This window comes from Ptychodera flava, chromosome 7 (genome assembly GCF_041260155.1).
Source record: "Ptychodera flava strain L36383 chromosome 7, AS_Pfla_20210202, whole genome shotgun sequence".
NCBI classification, from domain to species: Eukaryota; Metazoa; Hemichordata; class Enteropneusta; family Ptychoderidae; genus Ptychodera; species Ptychodera flava.
The window spans coordinates 10,678,506-10,705,245 of NC_091934.1; the positions used below are offsets into that span (position 1 = coordinate 10,678,506).

A 26,740-nucleotide genomic window follows, 5' to 3' on the forward strand; every position below is an offset into this window, starting at 1 on the left:
GATCTCGCGTGACAGTTACGATTGTTTATCTCGAGGTTGTGATTTGATGGAAGCTTGGAAGTTATCGTATTTCATTATTTTTTCACAAGCAATATGAGTGCTTTGGTCAAGCTACTCGGTTCAACCGCTTATGTATATGCTGGAAGCAGAGATAGGATTATATCTAGTATATTCACGCTACCCCATCACCTCTGTGTGCAGGTGGTGCGGTGGTCGTCTGGTTTCTCCAACATTTTTCTTCCCGTTTCCCGTAATTATAGAGGGCGTACTGATTATTTCGCAGGCACTTAGACGGTCAGACTAATTTTCGCTGTAATTGACGTTGATTAAGTTAGAACCATTCTGGCTAAATGTCAGGATCGATGCTACACAACGCTAGGTGAAGGTTGCGTAGAATGAATATACTGGTTTCTCCGTCACTCACATCAGCCGAAATAGCTCAGTTGGGAGAGCGTTAGACTGAAGATCTAAAGGTCCCTGGTTCAAACCGGCGAACTCGCACGAGTTCGGAGAACTATCCCGGGTTTCGGCAGTGATATTTTTTTTGCTCATCAAGGTACATTTTCCGAACAGCGTCAGTGATTTGACTCTTTTCAACATGTGATTTTTTCCCCATTGTGCTACATAGCCTAGTTAAAATTATGAACTAAAAATTTATAGTTTAAAATGTGTGAAGTGTTGGCCAATTGCGGCAAGTCGAAGACGACATTGTTTTTCGGTTTACTGAAGATTTTAGAAGAAGTCTTCGGAGTAAAGTAGCAATAGACCATTACATATTATGACGCTAGAATTTAAGGAATGTTTAGTAGAACTTGTCGTCTAGGAGAAGAGATATAAGTGAGAAAGTTTATGCAGCATGTGCTTGTGGCACAAATGTTCAAAATCCTGAAGTGAAAAAGGGTGACATTTTGAGAAAGCATTTCCAATCATGGACAATTAAAGAAAACGTTTTTATTCTTACTCCCGCTCAAGATCTGATTAATAAGATTAATTGTTTCAGAGAATACATGGGAAAACTGAGATGCTGCACAACATCAGCTTCCTAAATAACCAATTATTCATTTACGCAAAAGTATTAAAAAGCACTGTTTTTGTTTTTTTTTATTATGTATTTTTTCCCCAAATGGTCTGCAGCTAGACTTCAAACACCAAGAAGACATACAGCATTGTATTACAAGATTTTTTATTGAAACAATGCCTGAATATATAAATACATGACATGTCAACGTAAATGCTGAATTAAAATGACTACATCTTCTATTGCATAATGAAAATTAGAGAAAAGAATGTAAAAAGCACATTGTAAAACTATGTACAATATACTACAAGATCACTTCTCTGTTTAAAAACCATAGTATAAACCAAACCTTTTAACCAAAAGCAATCCATAATCAGCAAACATTGTTAAAGGCCTGTGTCGGCGTCAGATTGTCTTGCAAGGAAATTCCTTACTAGATTACAATTTCAATGAAAACAAAAGGCTCTGACACTCCATAATCCTCTTACAGCCTGGAACAAACTTTCCTGGGGATCAAGTCCCTGGCCTTTAACTTTCATAGATCAATCACTATATTAAGTCTCTTGGGCAGAAATTATTTTTATGAACAATAAACTCTTGTAAATTTTCTATTGCATTATTCCACAGATTCTCTTTATATTTCTGTGGTAGTCAGTTTTCAAGGGTGGTGTAAATGGACGTCATACAAGACGTGTATGAACTTTCTTAAATATTATAGATGTATTACAGAACTATGTATTACAGAACAATAAAAAACTGATTAAAAGTTGAAAACCTTATTTGCAGACCATTAAGGTAGAATGCGCCTCGGGGATAGCTATTTGGACGAGCAAATTTTCACGAAACTTTTCTGATGTATCTTTTCCGATGTACCACTTGTGGGGGTTCATTTTAAAGCTCTTGGAGAAAGCAAACTTGTCACCACCATAGTTATTCGAAAATCAAAAAATTTAATTTCCCCCATAGAGTTAACACAGGGATGGCGGCCATTTTGAATTTCAAATATCGGGAAATGTAAGGTAATTTGTTTCTCTAGTACTAAACTTTGCTTGGTGACCCCTGATTTTTATTCTTGATTTAATAATAGAGTATAGTTGAAAGTTTCATTGATGAAAGTTTTTGCAAGAGTTTAAGTCTTGTACTTTCCAGGGACATACTACCTTAAGAACAGTAGACCCAGGATTAAGTACTCCGTCACATGGTGTCCAATCAGAAGGGTTCAGGCTAGGGTCAGGACCTCTGTGCTGAAACTATTCTAGCAAACTTTATTGGTCCTCTCATCATACTGTATGGTCATTCATTGACTGATCAGGTCAGGGTAACAGGGTTTGGATAAAGCACTCTGTAAAACCATATTGGAGTCCTTCCCTAGTTGAATCACTTTTCTTACCCATCCACTAAACTTAAAGAAAAAAGACAAAAAGATCATTTCACCTTGGTCTTATAGAAGAGGAGAATTATACTTTATGGTAATAATTCTCTTCTAATTTTCCTTTCTTATAAGTTAAATTGTCGCTTCTTTTTACAACTAAGTCATACCTGTGAATAGACATTTACCAAATGAAATGGCAAAGTGATTATTAACAGATATAACCTCCAGTTTTAATCCTGAAGTTGACATCAAAACACAAGGCACCTATAAGTCACATGATAAATCTGTGAGTTCCAAAACTATGCAGCAGCCACAGCATTAAAATAACAAAATATACATATGGACACTTTGACCAATCAAAACAAAACAGCCTGTACACTCTGACCAATCAAAACATAACAGCCTGTACACTTTGACCAATCAAAACATAACAGCCTGTACACTGTGATAATACAAAGGCAGAAAATGTACTCTTTAGAAACAATATATACATTGGTTTTAAAAGTGACAACAAACAATTGAATCTTCCCATTTCAAGTATTCATTATCAACTGATTATATATGCAATTAGTAATAAACCTTCTCAAAATTCAAACACATATTAACAAGCATGGTGTTCTATCAACACAAGGTTAAATAATCACACAGTACAGTTATCAACAAAAATATATAAAAATTGAAGTATTTGTAAACATTATTTTTTTACACTCTCAATTCGAAGTCCTGGTTTTGCCTATCAGTAATGTGTCACAGGTGACAATTTGGAACAATAGCATTGGAATTGCACATAAAAATGGATAACAGGGTTCATCTTATCAACAGAATTTCAGCTGATATTGCAGTGTGTCATCGGAATCTCTTGATTACTGATTATGTCACATGCAAACATGTAGTTTACTTGTGTATATTACAACTATAGTGTCACAATGCACAGTTAAATTGACAATGTAAACTCAGTCTAGTTTTTGTCATTGTATTAAGGAATTCACATCAGACTTGGCTGTGAGAAGCCCTATGATCTGAACACTACTTGTGAAGTGCTCTGTGGTCCTGGAGAAAGTTATTACATCGGCATGATTATGGTCAAGATGACAAGCTGATTAGCAGGATATCAAGTGATCAGAAAAATTTCAATGTTAATCAATGCATGTATGCGATTGTACGCTGCTACTGATATGAAACCACTGGCTTGAGAATCCAGACTTAAATTTGGTGACAGAAATGAATGGACAATATTTCAGCAAAGAAGAACGTAATGAAACGTTTGGTATTCTGTGTCTGCATAAATCCACTGCAACATGTCCTGATGAAAGGCATCGGTAAGTAAATGTTTTCTACAAGTGTTGAATAAAACACTACAAAGAATTCTTGAATGAAGAAACTTTGTGTGTGTTTTCCTTCTGTGCTACTGGCCATAACTACCAATGCCAGCTTTTCTAATGCCGCATACTCCTAGAGCTATGATAGATATTCTTTTGAAAATATAATACAGAAATCCAATCTTATTAACTGAGTATAAACCATAGTAATTCTGCAAGTTGCCTAAAAAGCTTTCTGTCAGTTTTCCATTGGTGATATTCTAACAGTTCCCTCCACAGCATAATTTATAAGTTTTGATATATATTTCTTGACATGTCTGTTGTATGAGTCAAGTCAATGGAAACAATGACATTTAGCATCACTGGTATAGGTTTGGATAAGGATTAGCTGTCTTAATAGGATTGCACAATATATCATCCATCTACTTGGCTGAGCACTGGGTTGATTTTTCAGAGAGAAAGCCAATGCTTATTGGCTGTAGTTGGATTATCTTGCCGTAGACTTGTCTGAGAAACTTCCCAAAGAATGAAAGTACCATGAAGCCTGACAAATCAAAGACTCCACAGTGGTTTTGTCTATTCGTAATCGTCATAGTCCTCTGAGTCTTCATCCTCTAATCTCTGCCTGGCAGCTTCCTCAGCCTGTTGTCTTGTACCGGCAGCTTCTTGTTGTGCTATGTGTTTATATGTCGGTTCATTCAGACATTTCTCAGCCACAATAGTTTTGGGATGACTCTCACCAAACATCTTTGCATACAAAAGAAATAAATTTGAGGAAAGATACACTGTTACGATTTTTTGTATAAGTATATTCACACTATCACTGTGGTGTATTTGTGCCTAAAATGTTGATATAATCAGACCAGGTGTAAGAGGTTGACCTATCATTGCCTCATTTCAAAATCAAAAAGAAATGCTCTTCTATTACAGTTAAAAGATCAGTTTTTAGACAGACAACTGACATTGAAATGTACTGGTATATTGAACATGCTAGAAAATAAAACCCTTTGTTTCCATACACTGAATCATATATGCTCGACTGTATATGTATTTGAAATGGGAGCACTTGAACTTGGGTTCAATTCTCCATACAGTGAATATCTCCTTCAGTCAGGGTGAGCCTCACAATAATGATCCATAATGATATTCTAACCAATGTTTCAGCCTTGCCAGGATATTTACTGTGTATAGTAATCTCTTACCTCCACACTCACTTGATACCATTTCTTGAAATGATCATAGGCTGTGTAGTAGTCTCCTCTGTCTTCATAGTAAATGCCAATATTGCTGACAAGACGTGTCATCAGTTTGCAGTTTTCACCATAGGCCTGTTGACACTGCTCCATGGCCAGCTCATAAAACTACAGTAAGAAATGAAATCATATATGAATATGTATATCTTTCATTCAAGACACTATTCTCCAAGCTGGAGAATTCTCATTTTGGTATCAGCTATTTGGCCAAATGTTTGTATGAATCATTAAAGGTATAATGTCCACTTGACAACAAAAATGTACCTTTATATCTTAAGCAAATAGGTCAACTCTTTGAAAATGACTCAAGTATTCTGTGGAAATCATTGACTTTGTGTAGATATCATGTATCAATCAGGTAACTCCTCCTTATTCCTGACACAAAAACAGCACTGTACATGATTTTAGGTTTGCTATTAAAGACAACATACTATGCCTGCCATTGGCCATTATGCATAATTGTGACAGAAATCTGGACCAGCTTTGTCTGCTTTGCAACTATGCTCATGCTCTAGACAAGTAATTTTATGATTTTCATCATAAATTTATAGTGAGAAAGTTCCAGTTATTGCCATCTGAGAATCCTGTTAAGAATTTGAGAAAAATATTTACTTTTGCAAACTACCAACAGAAGTGAGAATTCATTGAAATTAGCCGTGCAAATAAGTAAAGTTAGGTACGAAGTGATAATGGTGTGACGATATCTCACCTTAATTTGTTCTCTACTTCCCTAGGATACAGAATTGCCTTGGTCATGTTTGCTTCTGCTTCTTTTCCTAAATCATCAACCTGAAATCATGTGTGATTTCAAAATCAGTGAATCAAATCAAATCAAAACACAATGTTGCTCAGTGCTTGTACTTTCTTCTGCCAAGTAAGAAGGAAAATGTAGATTGTACAGAAAAAAAAAAATTTTGTCACATTATTTCAAAAACAGAAAACCTTCACATCTGTAATGTCAGACAAACTTTTTGATATGGCTGATCACTTCCTTACACTTTGAGTGCCGTCATTTTTCCCACAAAAAATTTACTAAAACATTTTACCAATTTTTATGAATTTTTCTGTAATATGTTTCATAATTTTGGACCAAATGGACATCACATTTCATTGGCTACAGTTTTTAATCAAAATTTTGACAAAAATCTGAAACTGATATTCTAATTTAGAAATACTTGTTAACTCATTTGAAAGAGACATAATTGTTACTCATTTAGCGTTATTTCTCTGAATATTGCCAGTGAGTACAATAGATTTTTTTCTAAAAGCCCCATCCAAAAACTTAAGCTGTAAACAATAAGAGTGCCTGTGTAGATAATTGATTTTATAAACTATGTATAAAAATATTTATATTTCCTTTTCAATATGATAGTCCTGTATAGTTTATTGACCAGAAACTATTTAACATTGAAACATTTTCTCATTATCAGCAAAATAATACAATCCATAGAAAAAAATTTGTGTGTTGTTTGATTCGAGATGGGACAGTCCCTTCAAGTCTGTGAGAAGACTCTACTGTACGATAGTGTATACACTGATTAGTATTGTGAACTTCCACAATCTTTCAACATACCTCTTGAAAGACGTTAATAGCGCGTTCAACTTTCTCTCTGCCTTCAGCAATGGCATCTGAGGGCGACAGAGTGGAATCGCCACCACAGTCAGCCCACACATTCAGGTTAAACGCTAAATTCATCAACATGATGGCTAATTTGTACTGAAAATGAGAAACCCAGAAATACACAGTGTGAAATTCATGGGCAGATTATACTGGTCACATAATGCTGATTACCAACTCAGTGATTGAAAGAGTTTTTACTGATTGTAACTCATATGATAGTTAAACAAAATTTTCAGTCAGTTGCATGTCCAGAGAAATCAGGATGACACACAGTCAAAGTTAAGGCATATTGGAACTGCAAGCCAATACATTGAAATATCAAGCCCATCTGTCAGAGACAATGCACAGAGGACACTCCAAGGGCATAGACGCGCTGGAAAATCTGACCATGTATTTTATTGAAATTTTTAAGATCGGTATACAACATAGTCCTTTTTGAAAAGCTTCAAAAAGCTCAAGCAAACATGCATGCGGCGCATTTATTTTATCATGAAATGTAAAAACTTTCAGTTCTTCATGAGGGATGAGGATGACCAAGTTGACACAGGAAAGGTGCAAGTAGCTTCATAACTGACAATGGGCATTATTGGTAGAGTCAAGTTATCAGTATTGAGTGTGGTAAGATATTGACATAGTGTTCCATAGTACAATGGACTTGTCCTAGTGATGGTATTACAGTATTGTAAACTTGACACGGTCACTTGCTTTCAATACTAGCTTTCTGAGTAAAACTTTGAAAGAATTCGGGGCCCTCACTGCATCGCCGGACACAAGTTGCTGAACTTTTGAGTATGGTCCATTTTTATATGAATATTTATGATAACAGCATCCATTGAGTAAAACATTTGAAAAGTACCTTAAGAAAAATACAAATTGAGCTGGGTATTGCCTGTGAGCATTGAAACAATAAGTGTGTTCCAGGAACGAGGACAAGTGCACATGTTGACATCATAGTCTTAGGGCCTGATATCAGTATCAATACTACACTTACTTTATGAGCATCTCCATCAAGAGTCTCTCGGATAGCTGCAGACTTCCTGCCAAATTCTATAGCTGGACGCAGATCACGGATGTTTTCCGTTGAAATAAATTCATGCATCTTGGAAATCTACAAAAACAATCAATGATGTAATGATTTTACTGAAATACTGCGACTTGTTGAATTATGTTAATGTCTTTACTCCTAGACTATAGATGATGTGACCAGCCTATGGCTGCCTACAGCCTGTTGAACACACATTGAGATCCAAAGAGAAAGTGCATAGCTTAAAGACAGATTGTAATGGAATTTCAGTTCATTTTTTTCTAAGCTGATACATTCAGGGTTTCCATTGATATTAGGAAATTTCACATGTAGGTTATACAGGAAATACACTGAAATATGATCATATCAATGAATCAACCGAGAACTTGAGTAAATGTTAAAGCATTGCTTACACCAACGATCAATGTTATACAGTAAAGTCTATTGCATAGAATTATGTTTATAAAAGCTGGGTTAATCAAAAACCAATTACTTACATAGACCAAAGTTTTATGACTGAACTGTTTTGTTAATATGTACTGACAGCTCATTAGGAATCTGCTCTGGACAGTCTAACATGAGCAGTGAATGAAAGTTAGTGACTGTGCATGAAAGTTATTGGTTCCCAGCATCACATGACTATCACATGTCATGAGGGCACGACCTTCTTACCTCATCCCAGAGTTCTCCACACAATGCATAGACTTCAACCATCCTTTCTGGCCTGGCTCCCAGCTCATCTTCCTCTAGTTTGACCAATGTCTCCAGTAACACTTGTGACTTGTCATACAGACCTGCCTGGATTCTGCAAGGGGGAAACAAGACTCAGAGAATTATTTCATATTGATCTGTAAACTTGGTACAGTGGCATTCACAACCGTAAGTAAATCTACAGAAATTACAATGGAACAAGACATCATAGTCCCATTCATTATCTACTACAATATAATAAAATATGCAAAATAAATTTGGTGTTTTAGCATTTCCTCTGATTTGCCTTGGAAGAGATCAAAATTTACAAGTTTGCCAATCAAAGAAACTCATCAGCAAAACATGTGACTCAGTAAAAGGGCCTTACGGAAAATGTTTAAAACACAAATTCACACATCTTGTATAAATGAGTATCATCAATTTTCAGGCCTGATTTTCCTGGCGATGTACTGGAACTACTTCAATATCCAGGGGTTTAGGCCTGAAAAGGTAAATGTATATCTTGTGTCACTTTAAGTAGATACACAATTGTCCACTGTACTTACATGACTCTAGTAATGTGTTCATATCTGAGAGCTAACTCTTCTTTGCTTGTTCCCATTTCTTCCAGCTCCTTCAAAGACACCTCATAACATTCTTCCATCTTAGAGTAACCACCAGCCTGTCATATCAAATTAATTTTGAAACAATAATTGATGTAGTTTTATCTCATGCACCTCTGGAGTTTGTATGGAATGGTGCCAGTACTGAACATTCATTCCACTGGGCTCACACAAGTCAATTCATGTATGAAGCTTATGTGAATCTTGAATATTTTATCATGAGTACATGTCAGTATATAATTTGACATATGACATCATGAATACCTGACAAATGCATTTCCAAGATTTGTTTGAGTAAGCATTCACTTTACAGACATATTTTAGAGCAAAACTGATGACACTACAGTAAACTTTAGGGTGAATTGTCAAGCTGTTTACAACTCTTAGTTAACTCAAATCTTGTCAATACACAGCCTTGCTAACAAAAATTGCAAAGGGAGTTCATTTGACTTTCTTTTGTGAGTGTCAGCAACTGGCTGAAAGCGATTGATATTTTCTTCTTAACCTTTCAGCCCCATTTCCCTGTGCAGAGGTCCAACCTTGCTGTGGAAAACAATAGGATTGGGCCAAACCATTGTGATGGAAGGGTTAATGCAGGCAGGTCTTACCTTCCTCCAATAAAACAACAACTCTGTACTATAATCTTCTCTGTATAGTCTGTCAAATATGGACCACTCAGTCAAACATTTGCACAATCGTTTCTTGTCATCAACTTTCACCAGCTGGTAGGGGTATTCCTGCAAATAAATGATACAAATTACAGGACTGCTGTCTCAAGACTGGGGTAAACAAAGTTGAAAATACTGACTTACAACTATATCACTGATGTTTCATATAAAAAGGAAAAGATATGGTAAAAGTTAACCTTTCATCTCCAAATCCCTGTATTAAAACCAGTTCACATTCACCATTGATAACAATGGACTTGAGTCAAACCATGGCGGTGAAAAGGGCTAAACCTGCTTTTAGTACAGAAATTGTCAGAAATATTCTTGTAGATTTACCTTGACAAATTTAAGGAACTGAATCACTTTATTTCTGTCAGTACGATCACATGAATTTGATGACATCTAATTTACACTAGTTGTTCATTGAAGGCTGTGTCTGGCAAAGCTGCACAAAATGCTCTACATTCAAAATAAAACTACACATTACGCACTCCGTAAAGACTGGAAAAGTGACACTGATCTACTGACCTCTACTTTTCTATCAATATTCTGTTCAAATTCAAAGTAATCTGCCAATTTACTATGCCACCAGTGATAGATATTCCTAGACTCAGCTTCATCACTCTCATCATCTTGCAAGAAATATCTGAAAGAAAATTATGTGATCGTAACACCCTTTCTTACTTTGACCACTGATTTCATTTGCAAACATGATTGTTTCAATCGAAATAATTTGTCCTGTCTTAATGTCATCTTGGCCATGTACAATGTCCGGGGCATTCCCGTATACATGGTCCATACCCTCAAACTCACTTAAAAGTCAAAGACTTTCAAGAACTTTTTCAGCAATTTTCAGGGACTGTTTGAGGTTTAAAATACAATTTTCAAAAGATCATTTTTTGATTAGGTCATTCTTAGACATAATTTTTACAAAACATTTCTACAATATCATCACTGACCGTCTTGTCATTAATGGAAATTCTGAGTACTTGTAGATTATCAATTTTCAAGGCCTTCCCAGGACTTTCCTGGAAAGTACGGATGCTGTTTATATCAAAAATCCAAATTTCTTTCAGGAGTTTTCATCGTCTATTCTGTAACCTGATCATTCTTAAATTTTTGCCTGCTGGTAGTTCATTTATTTTTTCTCCTTTCTAGCAATTTGTTCATAAAATTCACAAACTTTTTTCTGAATGGGCGATAGAAAAGGCAAAATGTTGCAATAACACTCCAAGTATTAATTTTAATGACTGTAAGCAAAAATACATCAGGAGAATCCATTTTAATTCAATCTAGGTAAACATACCAATACCAAAGATACTAGTTACGTAGAAAGGACAGCAAAAAATTTTCACTTACTTCCTTCTTACAGCTTTACTGAGTGACCTGTGATAGAAATCCAACCTGCCTTCACCACTGTCACCAAACGGTCTCAAAAATGGACGGAGAGCTCTGTACACAGCTGCCCACTTGGCTGCACTCAGCGACATGGGTCGCTGTGTGTTCCTGTCCCTGTGTAACCATGCTAAGATGAAGAGAAAAATTGCCGGTCAATTTGTTTTGGTGTCAAGCTAAAGCTGAACAAAAGGCAGGCCATACAGGGTTCACTCAGAGTCACTTTAAATTCAAAGGCTTTCAAGAACTTTTCAGCAATTTTCAAAGACATGATGTGGAGGTCTAAAACTCCCATTTAATTGCCATTGTATTTTATGATAAATATATCATTTTCATATCATTTTATATCATATTTACAATATTATGACAGATCATTTCTTGATTTTTGAAAATTGTGGGTAGTTTATCAATTATCCAGGAATTTCAAGGACTCAATTTCATTTCCAAGGACTTTGCAGAAGTCTTTAAAATTCAAGAACTTCCAGGACTTTTCAGTAGTGTATGGACCCTGCATATATTTTGCCAATCAAGATTTCTCAGTTGTGTTTCATTCCAATAGCATTTGTTGTATTTCACATGTATATGACAAAGATGTGTGATAAAATCTTATCCCTTTGAGGGACTTTAATAAATTTCTGTTCCATCCACAGAGTATATTTCTTGCCATCATTCATTTCTCACCTTCAGCATTTCTAGCATTCTTAGCATCATAGCCATCAGGTACATTAAGATTGTCTTCATCTCCTAATATGGTCAATAACTCCGTTTCTAGGAGACCACTGGATGAAGCTTCAAGAAGAGAGAGCGTAGCAACCAAGAGGTCTCCACCATTTTCATTTTCAAATCGACTCAACACTTGTGCTAGAAGTCTGAAAAGTGACAGGTGAAGATATTTAGATCCAACCACAATCAGCATAAAGTTGATGGACATTGTCAACTGTTCAAGTGAGCTCTGTGTAGAAGGGAAGAAAACTAAACAATCCAGTCTTCTCCAAAGTTTGGAAATAACAGAGGAGTGGCCAGTTTACATAACAATGTACAATTTGCATATTCTTTTGATGTGAAAAAGTTTTCTTTTGTATGGTTATTAACATAGGAATAGATTACTTAAACGACCCCTCATAATTCCCTCCCGGAGAACCACGGAGTCTGAAAGGGTTGATGAAATGGTAACATAAGTTGATGAGGTTAAGGAACTAAATTCATACATTTATTTGAGCCAGCCATGCACAGTCAATTTCTGTCATAGCAAAAATTGTGCAGTGGTGATTTTTTGTTTTTTGTTGACTACTTCACGGAAGGTTCAATTGATTAGTCTTTCTTTTAGTATCACTATCAAAACACTCTAGAACTTTACACCTTTAGAATCTTGACAAGGCTTAGACACTGTACCACGCAGAATTTTCTGTATAATATTTCAGTTTGAAATTCAACCATTGATTCCAATAATTTATGCAGTAAATTACCATGACATGACTAATGTAGTGGGCTATTAAATTCATCAATGTTCTATAAAAAATCAATAAAAGAGTTAGATGGTTGGGACATCAAGCATGTTTACTGGGAGCTTGGATTTCATGGCTTATTACAGAATACTTTGTATGGATACTGTAACATTGGAAATGACAGTCAAGCTTTACTCACTCCAATAATCCATCAGCTAGGGATTCTATCTTCTCTGTTACTGATTCGTAATCACCGTGAACTCTCAACTCTTCACAGGCTATTGACAGCCACAAAGGATTCTGGGAAGATTCCTTGGCCAATAAAACTTGATACTGTTGCGCATCCAACTTCTTGTTATATTGGCCTAACATCTCCTTTACAATTTCCTGTCAAAAAATACATCAGAACTCTTGAGCGAAAACTATTCAGCCTTTTTGTCATGAAATGTATATTCGTATTTGAAATACAGAAGGTCAACTTGTATTAAAGGGACTGTGGCGTAACTTTCATGTCAACTACATTCTACTCCCCAAAGCATGTGGAGATACACAATAGCTTGTCAACTCAGCCTGTACATTGTTATTGTTGAAAAGTAAATTCTGATCTGGACTAGAATTCAAATGTAATGAAAACATGTGCAATTTTACATGTATTGATGCTGTGTTGACAAGCTAAACAATGGGTGTGTCAACATTCTTTGGGGATAGAACAATAACTCTCAGATAACATAAAGCAAAATCAGTGAAAAAATTGTCATAAATTAAAGCTAAAGTCTCTTTAAGCAGTGTTGCATCAGGGACACCGTGTCTAACTATCATTTATTTGGGTGATATTTTGCCCTTTTTTAGGACAACATACAGCAGTTGTCGAACAATTTTATATTATTTTGTAACAAATTAGTTTCCACACAAAACAGTACCGCGTCGCTATGCTTTAATTTCAGGTAAGTATACTGTATCTGCCACCAATCAGAGCTCAGTCAGACTACAAGCAAGTTATGATATCAAGTGCAGCGTTCTAATTACTTTCAATCATAGCTCTGAAAGCATGTTAACGTAAGCCTCAAAATAATCATGCAAAACAAAGGTAATTCGTCAGTAACAGAGATTACTTTCAGACTACACCCAACACAGTTGACACATGAGTGCGTCTGAGGTGGATGTAGTACGTGAGAATGCCAGACAACGGGTCTGTTTTGAGGACATGATTGTCACAAGGGTGCGTCCTGGCTGCAACACTGCCTTAAGTATGACACACTGTATTTGTACAATTATGTAATTGGTATCATAGTTGCTGGGTAGAACTTTGACTGCAAAACAGGCATGTGTTGTCAAAGTGGAAAGCCCTCCAAGTCTTTTCTTGACAGATTTCATTCATCAAAGTGACCTAGCCAAATCAGGTCAATGATTGACCAAACAATATATTAGCCACTTATATTCTTAGATAAATATTGACCGTAAAATGCTGTCAAATAACTACCATAGTGATCAAACATTTGAAAATAAACTAGGCTTATTTGGGGCAACACTGGACTTGCCTTTACTTGAATAAAATATTGACAAATTGTAAGTTTTTTTACCTTTCTTGATTCCATGTCCAAAGGAGTGACTTCCACTTCTATAGGCATCTTGGGTCTTTCTTTTAAAATTTTATGAGGAGGGGTTTCATTGATCATGGAAAATAACACTCTGATTTGTGGCGCTAATTTCCTTGGAAGCCAACTCAGAACATTGGCTTGTTTCTCATCATCAAACTGTGACAATAACAAAGACAAAACAGTCAATATTTTGAACTCCAAGTAGTTAGTCTGCATAGACTACTGTGGAAAAAATTACAATAATGGCAGTATCTTGAACTTCAACAAGAAGTTAGTTTTTGGAGAAAGCTGACCATCAAGTATATTACTTGTTAGGAATGGGTTAAACCTGGAAGTGACCATGGTTCAAACAAAAACCTAGTGCACAAAGGTGAATAGAAAAATTTGTATTTCATACACATGGTTTTGTTTGTACCGCTGTTGCGCAATCTCATGGGCATGCTGAGAATGTGGAACACAGTCGCTTGCTGTGCGCCCTTTATACTCCAGAGTAGAACCATTAAATAAATGACAGTATCATCACAATAGAAACAAGGTGATGTTGGTGAATCAATGTAAATTGAGTACTTGGAGCCTGTGTCAAGTCAGTGCTCTACACCCTACAAACTGCAGCCATGGTACCCATTATACTGGATGTGGCTATTCAAACAGGACAAATCTACAGTGCAACACAGGACAGGAAGATCACATTACTAAATCCATAACTATAAAACTGCTGGTAAAAATGCCAGCATTTAAAACTTGTCAAAAATTGAGATGAGCAATGTTTCTGATTCTTAAAATGGCTGAAAAAAGGTAATGAGTTACAAAACACTATTTTACACAACGTACTCCCATTCAAGTTCTTAGATTCCTCTCTAGTAAGTCTCTTAACATTCAATAGAGCTTTGTATATAGTATTTTAAATGATGATCTAATAGTTGGTTTAGGCTCAGAAATTCTTTAACAGCTTTCCCTCCCCAGGGTAGAGGGGCATGACATGGGTTGATTCCTACATATTGCTTTACAGAAAACTGCACGCATACAGGGCACTATACTCGTACAACTGTAGCATTATATATATATATATATATAATATATATATATATATATATTATATATTATATATATATATATATTATATAAATATATATATGTGTGTGTGTATATATATATATATATATATATATATATATAATATAATATATATATTATATATATATATATATATATATATATATAGTATATATATAATATAATATATATATTATATATACCGGTAGGACACTGCACATGTGTGTATATTGGATGTGTGCGTTGTGTATTATGCCATGTTTAGACAACACATGCATGTATATGCAGGGTACCCTGAGCACATACTACATAAATGAATCATATCATACCAGTATATTGATGGCGAAATACAGCAATCTGATGGTCGAGATGCGAAAAGAACCATGGTATATTCGCGATATACCATGGTTGGCAAACGTGCAAGCTCTCGATAAGAGCAAAAATCCTCTTTTTGACGTTCCATGCAAGAATTTCAATATACTGTTATGATATAGCAATAAATCACATCCAGCAACGGTATACCACTCGATTTTGACCAGTTTCACTTCATATATGCACTCGCTTGGTCAAAATCTTGTGGTATACCATCACCTGGGTATGCTTTATTGCTATAAATATATACAGGACATTACTATGTTCAAACAGAATATTGCAATTACAATTACAATTACTTATTGCTCAACAACACACTCAAAGAGTGGTGGCAAGGCAAAAATTACTCAAAGATGCAGACCTCAACAAACATTTGATGAAGCTGCTGCTGGGGGAGGAACTAAAGTAGAAATAAATATTACACATGAACACAAAGGTATGTGCAATGGAATCAGATTCAGATTCAGACTCAGATCTTTACCTGGTTAGCAGCATCAATGATGATTATTACAGGTTTTGTGTTAGGATTAGATAACACACCACTTGTCAACTGAGCTGCCGTCTCATAGTCCTTTGGCATGTTGGAATCCTGCAGTAAAAATATGACACAATGCCGATAGTGTATGATGTACAAATTCATTGTGATACCTATAGACTGTTTTGGAATATAAATTATTACCGTAAAATTCTCCCCATTTCTGTGACTTGGCAGTCATTCTGCAAACTTCATAGTGCAATCTACGTACTAAAACTTCATTGGAATGGACAATAGTTCCATTTAGTCTCACTTCCTAAAGGTAATACATTTCCTGATAATGTGAATCCCATCAAAACACACATTCAGACACACACACAGACACACACATGATAAAGCAACCATCACTGTGTGATCCTGGCAAAAAAAATTAGTAGTATTTCTCATATTAGAGTTTAACTCAACTTTATTACTGTACTAACTGTAAATCAACTATAGACAGGAGAAATATATGATGAGAAGATATGATAATTGCTGACTGTGGACTACTTTGCAGGAACAAAAGACAAATAGCGTTTTAAAATCTAAGGTTGGCTTTTCACAGAAATTAATGAATAGGAGAATAGGCCAATTATGCTCAAATCCATCGTGTAGTGATGCATTAACAGAATTCAGAAGAACTATCCATGAACCCAGGCATAGAAAAGTACCACAAAACATTGATAAATATAACCGCTCCATGCAAGGAAGAAAACAACTCAACAGACACATCATCTGATACACTCACTGTACAGATTTTCATTTCTTTCAGAAATCTCTTCAGCATCTTTTCCAAGTCTGTAGAGCCAGGAATGGCACCAACAAAATGATAGAATATGTACCAACCGTGATCACCACCCCTAAAACAAAAACATAACAGAAACTTGTTGATGATCATAGACCTTATCTCTATCAGAAAATTTAAGGTAATTTGTTTCTCCAGTACCCAAATTTGCAAAGGACAATGCTTTTTATTCTTGCCAACAAAAACGTATAGTTTTTAAAGTTTCCTCTATGAAAGGTTGAGCAAAAGTTTCAGTCTTTCAGTTTTGGGATACACGGTACCTTTGAAAGCAATGTTTTAGCTTTCCAGCAATCTCTCAGCTTTCCAGCAATTAATCTCTTTGACATGCTCTTTATCAGGAGGCATTCTGTGCTTCAAAGATAAGTTGCTCATAAATACAAGTTTCAACTGATTATTCATGTTTCCGCAACAGGTGTACAAAACTTCAACTCTAGAGTGAGCACATGTCTGTTGTGTGTGAATATTTTCATTATGAAAGAATCACCATAAAACACTCACCCTGGTATATCACCTTTGGCAGAACTATCCACAGCAACATCTGCAGCTTTGGCCATAATGGATGACTTTCCCATACCAGGCCCTCCCAGCAATACCAAGGGTACATCAATAGCCAAGCCAGTAACATGGTCACCCAGCTAAAACATAAAATAAGTCAGATATTCTTATCAGAAAGAAGAACTGACTCCAAGTCATATCATAGGTATTCAAGTGTCTTTGAATGATTTAACAGCAGAACACAACTCAAGAAAAGCAAGACGCAATTTAATATTTTGACAAAAACATTTTCCAAAGTAAACACTATTATAGCAATGTTGAAAGAGTCCTTGGAAAGGATTTTGAATTACAGAAAGGTTATTCTCTGGTCTGTTAATACAGATATCACAAAATAATATTTCCATAGTGATGCAGCATACATGTTTCTATTTTAAACTGAGTAAAGCTGGGTCATTCACCTCTCCAACTTTTTCACAGACCAATGCCCTGATATCGCTGGTTTATGTTTTTAGCCATTTTATGCAAAGTATATTGAAAATAATAACACAGTAAATGTATTTAACATGTCTTCAAGACTGTGATTCACAAATATAGTTGCTGAGGTCTTCTTGGAAAGGTAAATCCTAAACAACCAAGTTTATACAGGTGACTTCCATGTTGCAGTAAATCCACACTGTTTTCAGAATGATAAAATGGGACGATACAGGATACGGAGAGAAATAGAATGAATGGGCTCATTCTGTGTCTGTAGCTTATACTGAAGTAAGAGGTCAATCACAAAATAAGTCAGTTTTCAAAACCACTCTGCCACAATATTCCAAAGGTCAAATAAACTATGCTGATAAGCTGTCAAATTTTGAGTACAACTCAAAAATTGCCAGAAAGTATTTACCTGTTGAAGGATATCTGTTCTACCAAGCACTGTTGCTGATCTGTTCTTCATGAATGATTCATGAGCTTCTCTTTCTTGTTCATATGGATCAAGTTCAATGTCTTCCAATGGATACTGGATGGCGATCCTCTTTTTGAAGAACTCTAAAATCTAGTGCCATGAGAAACCAACAATTTCTGTTATTTGAAACATACATGTATTCACTAACTACAAACGTTTATTGAAACTTGCTAAGGTGATAACACCCTTGAAAATGGAAAACTTCAAAACTTTTGCTTAAACTTTCCTAAATGAAACTTTCAACCATTCTCTTACCAAATCAAGAAAAAAAATCATGGGTCACCGTGCAAATTTTGGTACATAGAAAACAAACTAACTCACATTTACCGATGTGAGAAATTCAAAATGGCTGCCATCCCCCTCTGTAAACTCTACAGGAAAAAATGTTTTCAAAAAACTGAGATGGTGAAACATCTCTCCTCAAAAAGCTTAAAATGAAACCCAAAAGTGTACAGACCAAAACAAGTACTGTAGAAAGTTGAGTCTGAATAAGCTGTATCTTTTGGCTATTTTTTCAGAACTTTTGTTTTGTGGTTTCCCTACACTTTCTGCATTGAATCCCTAAACTTTAATTTAATGCCAAGTATTTAGCATATCAACACAACCTATATGAGTATAATCTCCATTGTTATTGTTGAAAATTGTATTCAAGTCCGGACTAGAATGCGTTTGCAAATAATAAACAATGATCACTACACACATACAAGCTGTGTTGACAAAAAGATTACTTGAAATTTCAGCATGACAAACAGATTAGGGTCAGACATGGTAGTTGATATACAGAAGCAGAATACTGAAAAACTTGCCACAAGTTACAGCTTATGTCCCTTTAATTACAATCAGATTATCAAAATATTGAAAAGCGTGAATTAAATGGGTTTGATGCATTCTAAGGAAGATCCAGAAATTATCTTTTCCCTTTTAAAATATTTATCTTTTCTATAACATAACATCAACTGTACTGTTCATAATTTTGCATTTTTGTAATCAAGAAAGTTCACAAAATCAAACTTTACAAATACACACTTGATTTGGTAAAACCAATGTTATTAGATATGAGAAATATTCATGAACTACTATAACCCCTTGATTATTATGGTATTTTCTTTGAAGTTTTACACTGTCAAAACTTACTCAAAGAAACACTACCAAATCTTGGCATTACCTTTTTTGTAAAGTCTCCATCCAGTCCATTGAGTCTGGCTTTATTTGTTTCTTCATCAACACAATCAAAATGGCATTTGTACTTGAAACATCTTTCTCCCTGTCGTGTGCAAAATTTGGAAAAAGAAGCATATACATAAATATGTCTGACGACCCAACTATCTCACAATACTGTAAATACATTGGGCAAATTATTTGTAAAATTCTTATAGCATACCATTGACAACCATTTCTTACCTTGAATCTATTTTGTAACATGGATTTCAGAATCCTCAATTTTTCAGGTGCAATTGGATTAAAATCTACAAAATTTTCTTTTTGTTCTTCTGGAAGGTTATTCAAGAAGCTGGACTCTCTCATGGCAAACACGGCTGGAAAAAAAATCCAAATTTCAATTTAGAATGTTAACAACATAGTTTTGACGATGTACAATAACATGCTTGCATGTGTTTTGGCAGCATTTTGATCTTAACCTGAATACCAAATTTCCAACATATGGTAGTGTTGCCAAGAGTTGCAATAGCCTAAACATTTACACATATTTTTTTTCCCTTTAACTAAAGATTGCTGTATTACGATTACTAGTAAAGGAATAACCATTTCCTGATATTATCAAATTGTAAATCTCAAAAGGGAGTCTGTTGTAATGGCTAGATGGCATCATAATATTTAACCGAGAAACAAAACTTGGAAAATATGATCGTCAGATATCCTGCACTCACAGTTTGGATTGTCATTTCTGTAAGCTCCATGCATGATTTCCATTTCTGTAACAGACAGTCCATTCACCCATTGGTATTTTTTACCCAAATTGGAGGGAACCTTGCCTTGTTCAGGAATCCATCCACAACGTTCACTATGAAAACAAAAGACACACATACATCATTACTATTGCTGAATATAGAAATTTGGACTTTTTTCATCAGATTTTAGGAGAGTATGCGTCCATGAGAGCTTTATGTAATTTTATTTCAGACCGATCAAAAAGTGAACTAAGTCAATGCATGTTAAACATGTGAGGCAAAATGGTTGACTTCATACACAAGATTTTCCAAACATCGCAGCAAGCTATAGTTCTTTTACCCGTCCCATGATGCATTGTAAGCTAGGGTATACAAAGCGTACGTTACGCATAGAACTTTTCAGCTGCAAGGTACACGCTGGGTATGTTACTCATAGGACAATTTGGTGGGTTACAGCCTGACCTATATTTTGTCACTAGTAATGGATATAAAATAAACGAGGCATTTTTCGGCATTGTAAATTTGTGTCATTCTTATATAACAATCCGTTCTACAACACAAACTTGGTATGTTGTTGTTGTTTTGAGTGTGCATACGGTGTTTGATACAGCCACAACAATGCATTATGGGATAACCAGGAAAAGGTCTATTGAAAGCCTATGCTTTTTAGCATGAACGCAATGTAATTAAAATCCCGCCAATGGCGCTTGGACATAATGACCGCCTAGTATTATCGGCATTTATCAACAACCCCACTCACTGTGAATTAGACAGACCACGAAGTCAATGTGCAACATATAGCTGAAAGACTATTTTTCACATTGCGATTTTAAGCCCATTTTTATGAGAAAAGGGACATGTATATGTATATGGATAAAAAAGCAGAAGACATACTTTTATTTATAAATTGTTTGTTGAGTGACAATCATGAAAATTTTTGTGGTTATTAGGTATAACAGTAGTGTAAGAATAATGAGGTTAGAATAAGTGTAGTAAAGCTAAGTTGACAGTAATTAAGATTACAAATTATACACTAAGCTAAGGAAATCTGAATGAAATAAATGTTGAAAGTAGTAATTGAAGCTAAGATAGGAATGAACTGAGTTACTGCAAGGGGGCAAGATGATCTAGTAGGGCAGCAAAGTCATGGTCATCTTTTTGTCTAATACCTTGTGTAAGTTCATGAACTTTACATAAATCTTGCTATAGATTTGTTGCGAATAGGCAATAACTGTGTTTCAGATCATTTGAGAGCAATCCATCCATGACAGATTTAAATTGTAATATACTTCTATTTAAAGGAGAGAAACTTCTCAAATAATTTGTTCCCTGTAATTTCCTGTGAGAACACACGGACAGATGCTGGTGCTAGCTCGATAACTAACCTAAAACTTGTAACGTCATTGTCTAACCTGTTCACCCCCAATTCCCTGTAGACAGGTCCACACTCACCATTGATAACAATGGGTTTGGGCCATACCATGGTGGTGAAAGGGTATAAGAGTAAAGACTGTAACATGTGAGGTGTGGATACTTAATCTCTGGAATGTCAAAGCTGTATATTGACTCAAGGATGTTATACAAATGCCTAGGGTCATCTCAAATGTGAGAATCTAAAGTATGAATATGTTTTTTATCGCTTTTGATGCCCAAAAGAGCATGGAAATCTCTGATACTTCCATTCAGTGCATCCTCCATGTTTCTAGCATTCATCTAACACATATTTCTGTTCCATAACTCATAAAACAGTCCCCTAAAATCAATTAGTTGAAAAAGGGGGTCAACAATTTCCCATATCTATCTAACCACTGATTCGTTTGGCACCATTTTTCGGAATCGGAACCTTGACATTAGTCCAAACATCTGTACCAATTATCAACACAGTCTGTTCAGCAGTTTTTGACTTTTTGTCATTTACGGAAAATGTTCACCGTCCGATATCCCACTCAACCCCATCTTAATCATAATGACCTACGGTCATTATGTTAATGAACGATCTACGGTCATTATGTTAACAAGCACTTTCAAAAGCTGATATAACTGTCTGCATGTACAATATCCTTTGAAATTCATCTGTATGTATATGTTCACTTCAAAACTTGAATGTCTTACCTTGTCATGTTTAAAAAGTATGGAAATTTATTTTCTGCATAGCATCTATCAATTTCCTCCAGGCATGTTCTCAATGTTTCTTCATCTGTTGAATCTTTTGGAACACCCTGTGGTTCATCAAAAGAAATATGTATGACAGAGATATGAGAATTGCCAGTGATTGCTGTCTGATGTGAAGTTCAAAGCTAGTTAATGTTGAAGTTCAAAGGTAGTTAATGTTAAGGGTGTAGATCAGACCCTGTCTTAGTTAAGTCCGGGGTTCCGCAGGGGTCACAACTGGGACCACTGTGTTTCATTCTTTATTTAAATGATATATTTGGTAATTTTAAATGTGGCTCCTTAGGCTTTGCAGACGATCTGAAGTTGTTTAAGATAATACGTAGTGTGAATGACTGTTCAATGTTACAAGAAGATATCAATTACTTGTCCACATGGTCTGAGAAATGGAAAATGCACCTAATTATGACAAATGTGTAGTACTTCGTCTCTTTCATTGAAAAGATTGCCAATTGAGAGGGATTATAATATTGATGCTCACAACTTGAAGACTGTTTATAGCTACAGTGACCTAGGCGTGACACTAGACACAAAGTTAACTTTTTCAACTCACGTTGTTTCAATTGTCACTGATGCTCGAAGACTACTTGGCATGCTAAAAAGGTTTGGCAAACGGTTGTCAGTGGATGCATTGCTCGTGGTTTACAAAACATTCATTAGAACTAAACTCGAGTATGCATCAGTTGTTTGGAATAGTATTGACAAAGTGTACTCAGACAAACTGGAAGCTGTACAGCGTAACTTTGTTAAATATTTGTGTTATCTTGTAAATGTAAGGTTTGATGATTATTCATATGATGATATGTGTGTTATGTTTAATTTACCAATGCTGTCTAAACGGCGCACTTATTTTGACCTTGTTTTTCTTCACAAATCAATTAATGCCCTTCTTGATTGCCAACCAATTTTTAATTTACACATTCCTGGGCGATCAACTAGACAGAAACGGACATTTCATGAACCTGGTGGTAGAGTTAAATTTACTAGCAATTCACTTTTTAATCGCATTCCAAAGCTATATAATAGTTTTTATCAATGTCTACCAATTTTAACATTCCTGTTTCGAGTTTTAAAAGAAAAGCTAAAAGCATTTGCTTTTGAATTTTTACTTTGTCCTTGTTGTGCATGTCATTTGTTTTAACTTGCTTTCTTGTCCTGTAACATCATGTTATTTGTATTTTTTACTAAAATCCTCCTGTAAGTGCGGATGTATATGGTTTTTAACTGTATCATATCTGTGTTGGAGTTCGAAATAAATAAATAAAGCTTTGAGATGATGCTGACGTATTCTGAGTACACCTTGTCATTAAAAATTACCTAAAGCTATATATTTGTCATGTAGAAATTTATATTAAAGATAAAACACTACTGATTTGCAATTTTATATGTGACAAAATTGTATATCGCCTAAACCTTTAAACACATGTGATTGCACTAAAGTTAGGTAACAAATTTGTAAGATTCATTTCTTAAAATGGTCACTTTTCAAACATTTAAAATGCTCAAAGCTCAAAGTCCATACTGCTTAACTGTTTGGAGGCCTCCTCCTTGGACCATCCTAGTCACAGCCTGGAGCCCAGCCCCATTTAAATTGCAATAAAACAAGTATTATTGTTCACACAATTCCACAGGCACCTTGCGCATGAAATTACTCCAAAGATGACGGTGGACAAATCTGTTTATCACCTCTTTGAGTCAGTCTCCTTTCAGGGTTGGCCCTGTACTCTTTTCTCACTTTGTGAAGGGCATTAAGGTAATATGTGCCTCGAAAATGAAAGACTAATAAACTTTTGCTCAAACTTTCCTCAAGGAAATTTTCAGCCCATTCTCTTTCAAAATCAAGAATAAAAATTGGGGTTGGGGTTTGGGGTGGTAGGGGTGTAACCGTCCAAATTTTGGTACGAGAAAAAAAATTATCTCAGAATGACCACCTTGCTTGTTTTAATTGTATGGGTAAAATAAAAGTTTTGATTCTCAAAAATTCTAAGACAATGAAACTTTTTCTTGCACCAAGAGCTTTAAAATGAGCCCTAACAGGTGGCAGATTAGAAAAGAATTGTAAAAGATTGAGAGTTCAAATGTCTGTCCCTTAAAGGTGTTTTCTACCTTAATTATCAACAACAAATGAACTCACCCATCTGAGATCACATTCTACAAGATGAAGTCTTCTTCTTTCACACCACTGTCTGAGGTCTGGGAATATCTAGTTAGAAAACACAGAAATGTCTTCTGTGAAGCAAATATCACAAATTGAAAATACCGAATCTTTTCTGCAACCTCACATAACATGTATTATTATCCATAACATGTAGTTTTCATAAAATATGAGGAGCAATGGTTAGAGTGTAAAAAAGGTTTTAGGAAAGTACTGTTAGAATGGTAAGGGAGGACCTGTTTACTGGTAATAGAGGTAAATAAGGAAAAAATAATCTATCACCATATTTATACTATATGGGGCTGTTTTTGGTGTCAACAATCTGCATTAATGATGCAAAAATGAATATTTCTCTAGAAATGTCCAGGAGACTTTTGGATTTTACAAGAACAAAACAACTTGTAACAAATTTAAGTAAAACTTTGTCTGCTGAAGTGAAGTATGCAAACACAGTGCTTTGTTTTATAATAATAATGAATTAAGACCAGTGTTACTGCTCTAAAAATTGAAGAATATACGCCATACCTGTTTGACCAGTATTTCTCTTTCTGCATGAAAATCTTTGAATGTTGAAGACACAAAGATTCGTATAATCTTCCAACCAGACCGTCGTACCACCGTATTTTCTTTCTTGTCTCTTTTCTGAACTTTCACAGTCTTCGACACTTCATCCCACATTTGCTCCACTTCAGCTTTGTAGCTGAAGTTTCTGGACGCTCCACAACCCATCTATGCAAAACAAGAGTGAATGTTGCCGGAATATCATCAGTGTCCCATGTGTTGCACTTTGCTAAACATGCTAAAGAGGGAAGTGGCTTGCAACAGTGCAAGTTTTGTTTGCAATGTTCGACACCATCGTCTTGGCTGCTAAATTTTGTTTGCCCCCTAGCACTTGCCGAGTACTTACGTTGAGCCATAGTCATGACACTGACAGTCCGGTTTCCTCCTTTGTGGAGGGACCACGGTTCAGAATATCAATTTATAAATATTCTGGTAAAGCATTGAAGAGTTTTGACTCTCACAATAAAACTGTTGTTACTACTGATTTAAAAACAAGTTTCATGTTCCCTGATGAACGAACAATCACGAAAGCTGTAGTACTATGCTCTTGGTTGAAATGGTAGCTATGGTTAGCAACATGCAACATTCGCCTGTTCAGCTTCGGCTGTACGAGACGAAAGTGGAAACAGAAAAGCCGACACGCCTGGTACAGCACTATAGCACTCCTTACGGCGACGAGCGTTTCGCTTTGCAGTTTGCCTAAAAGCGTTGCGAATTTACGAACAAAACGGCTCCCTACCTTGAAGCGTCTACCGTTGTAGATTCCCTCGGCTTGCTCAGTGAAATCAAGTTGTTGTCATGTCTATCATCAACATGGCGACCTTTCAATGTCATTTGCAAATGTTAGCAGGGGTCAAAGGTGAAGCAGGGTAATTATGCCAGGCTCTGCAGTGCACAGCGCCGCCATCTGTCAATGAGGTGATTTAGCGGCGTTACGACTGGAATTTACAGTATTTTTTTCAGTTACTCAAATTGCGGTTGAACTTTGGAAAATAATACCTTGGTTCTTGCTAAGGACATGTAGTTTGTCTTATGATAGAGCCTATATGATAACAAGATCACCACACGCTTTTGGGTAGATATTTCATACTGGCAAAAAAAATTTCAAACATAAATTCACAACAGTTCTATCACAAGGTGTTGTTGGGGCAATTAAACCAAAGTCCCTCTATGGTGGATAGAGGGACTAAGGGCAAACACGAAACCACTAGGGGCCCTTGGCTGAACAAACAAGAAAATAAAATAAGTACACTAAAACAAATAATCACGGGGGCATTATAGGTAGCACTATGAGATCAAATGTAGTTGAATTCATGAGCTTCCAAAGACAACTCCCTTCATCAGATCAGATGCAGAGGTGGAAAGAGAAAAGAGGAATAAATAAAATGACATCAAACAAACAGATAATAAACAAACAGACAGGCTTGATTTTAGGCTTACACTAATCGAAGAAACGGAACGGAACGGAAGGCCATACAAAAAAGGAATTTTATTTTATTTTTTTGCGATGCGTGTGTGACAGTATGGCGTACATTCAAGTTTGCTTGCGCATACTTTGCTTTAATGAAATAAAATTTTAAAACATCGTAACCTACTGCCCATCGACGACGTCAGTTTAATATAAAGGAAAATGAGGGCAACTCCACACATTGGCTCTACCAAGTTTGTTTAACATTACGATATGGTGAATAAAAGGATCATTGCATTTATTTTGTGTGGAATACATGGCGA

The 26,740-nt window shown here is 35.6% G+C and overlaps 1 protein-coding gene across 1 annotated transcript; it reads right to left on the minus strand.

Moving 5' to 3' along the window:
• Positions 1 to 1,166: 1,166 nt before the first annotated feature.
• On the minus strand, positions 1,167 to 25,878 carry LOC139136757 (TPR repeat-containing protein DDB_G0287407-like). The gene is made up of 24 exons (XM_070704574.1): positions 25,749 to 25,878; positions 24,974 to 25,177; positions 24,428 to 24,496; positions 22,237 to 22,343; positions 20,104 to 20,237; positions 19,619 to 19,752; positions 19,383 to 19,481; positions 18,158 to 18,307; positions 17,269 to 17,405; positions 16,714 to 16,825; positions 15,933 to 16,040; positions 14,009 to 14,182; positions 12,628 to 12,815; positions 11,665 to 11,852; positions 10,948 to 11,113; positions 10,117 to 10,234; positions 9,529 to 9,657; positions 8,864 to 8,979; positions 8,280 to 8,412; positions 7,575 to 7,691; positions 6,536 to 6,679; positions 5,672 to 5,751; positions 4,912 to 5,070; positions 1,167 to 4,456 (listed from the first exon to the last, which is right to left on the minus strand). The coding sequence occupies exons 2-23, from the start codon at positions 25,175 to 25,177 to the stop codon at positions 5,013 to 5,015; spliced, it is 2,865 nt and encodes a 954-aa protein (XP_070560675.1). The 5' UTR covers positions 25,749 to 25,878; the 3' UTR covers positions 1,167 to 4,456; positions 4,912 to 5,012.
• Between the last annotated feature and the right edge of the window lie 862 nt (positions 25,879 to 26,740).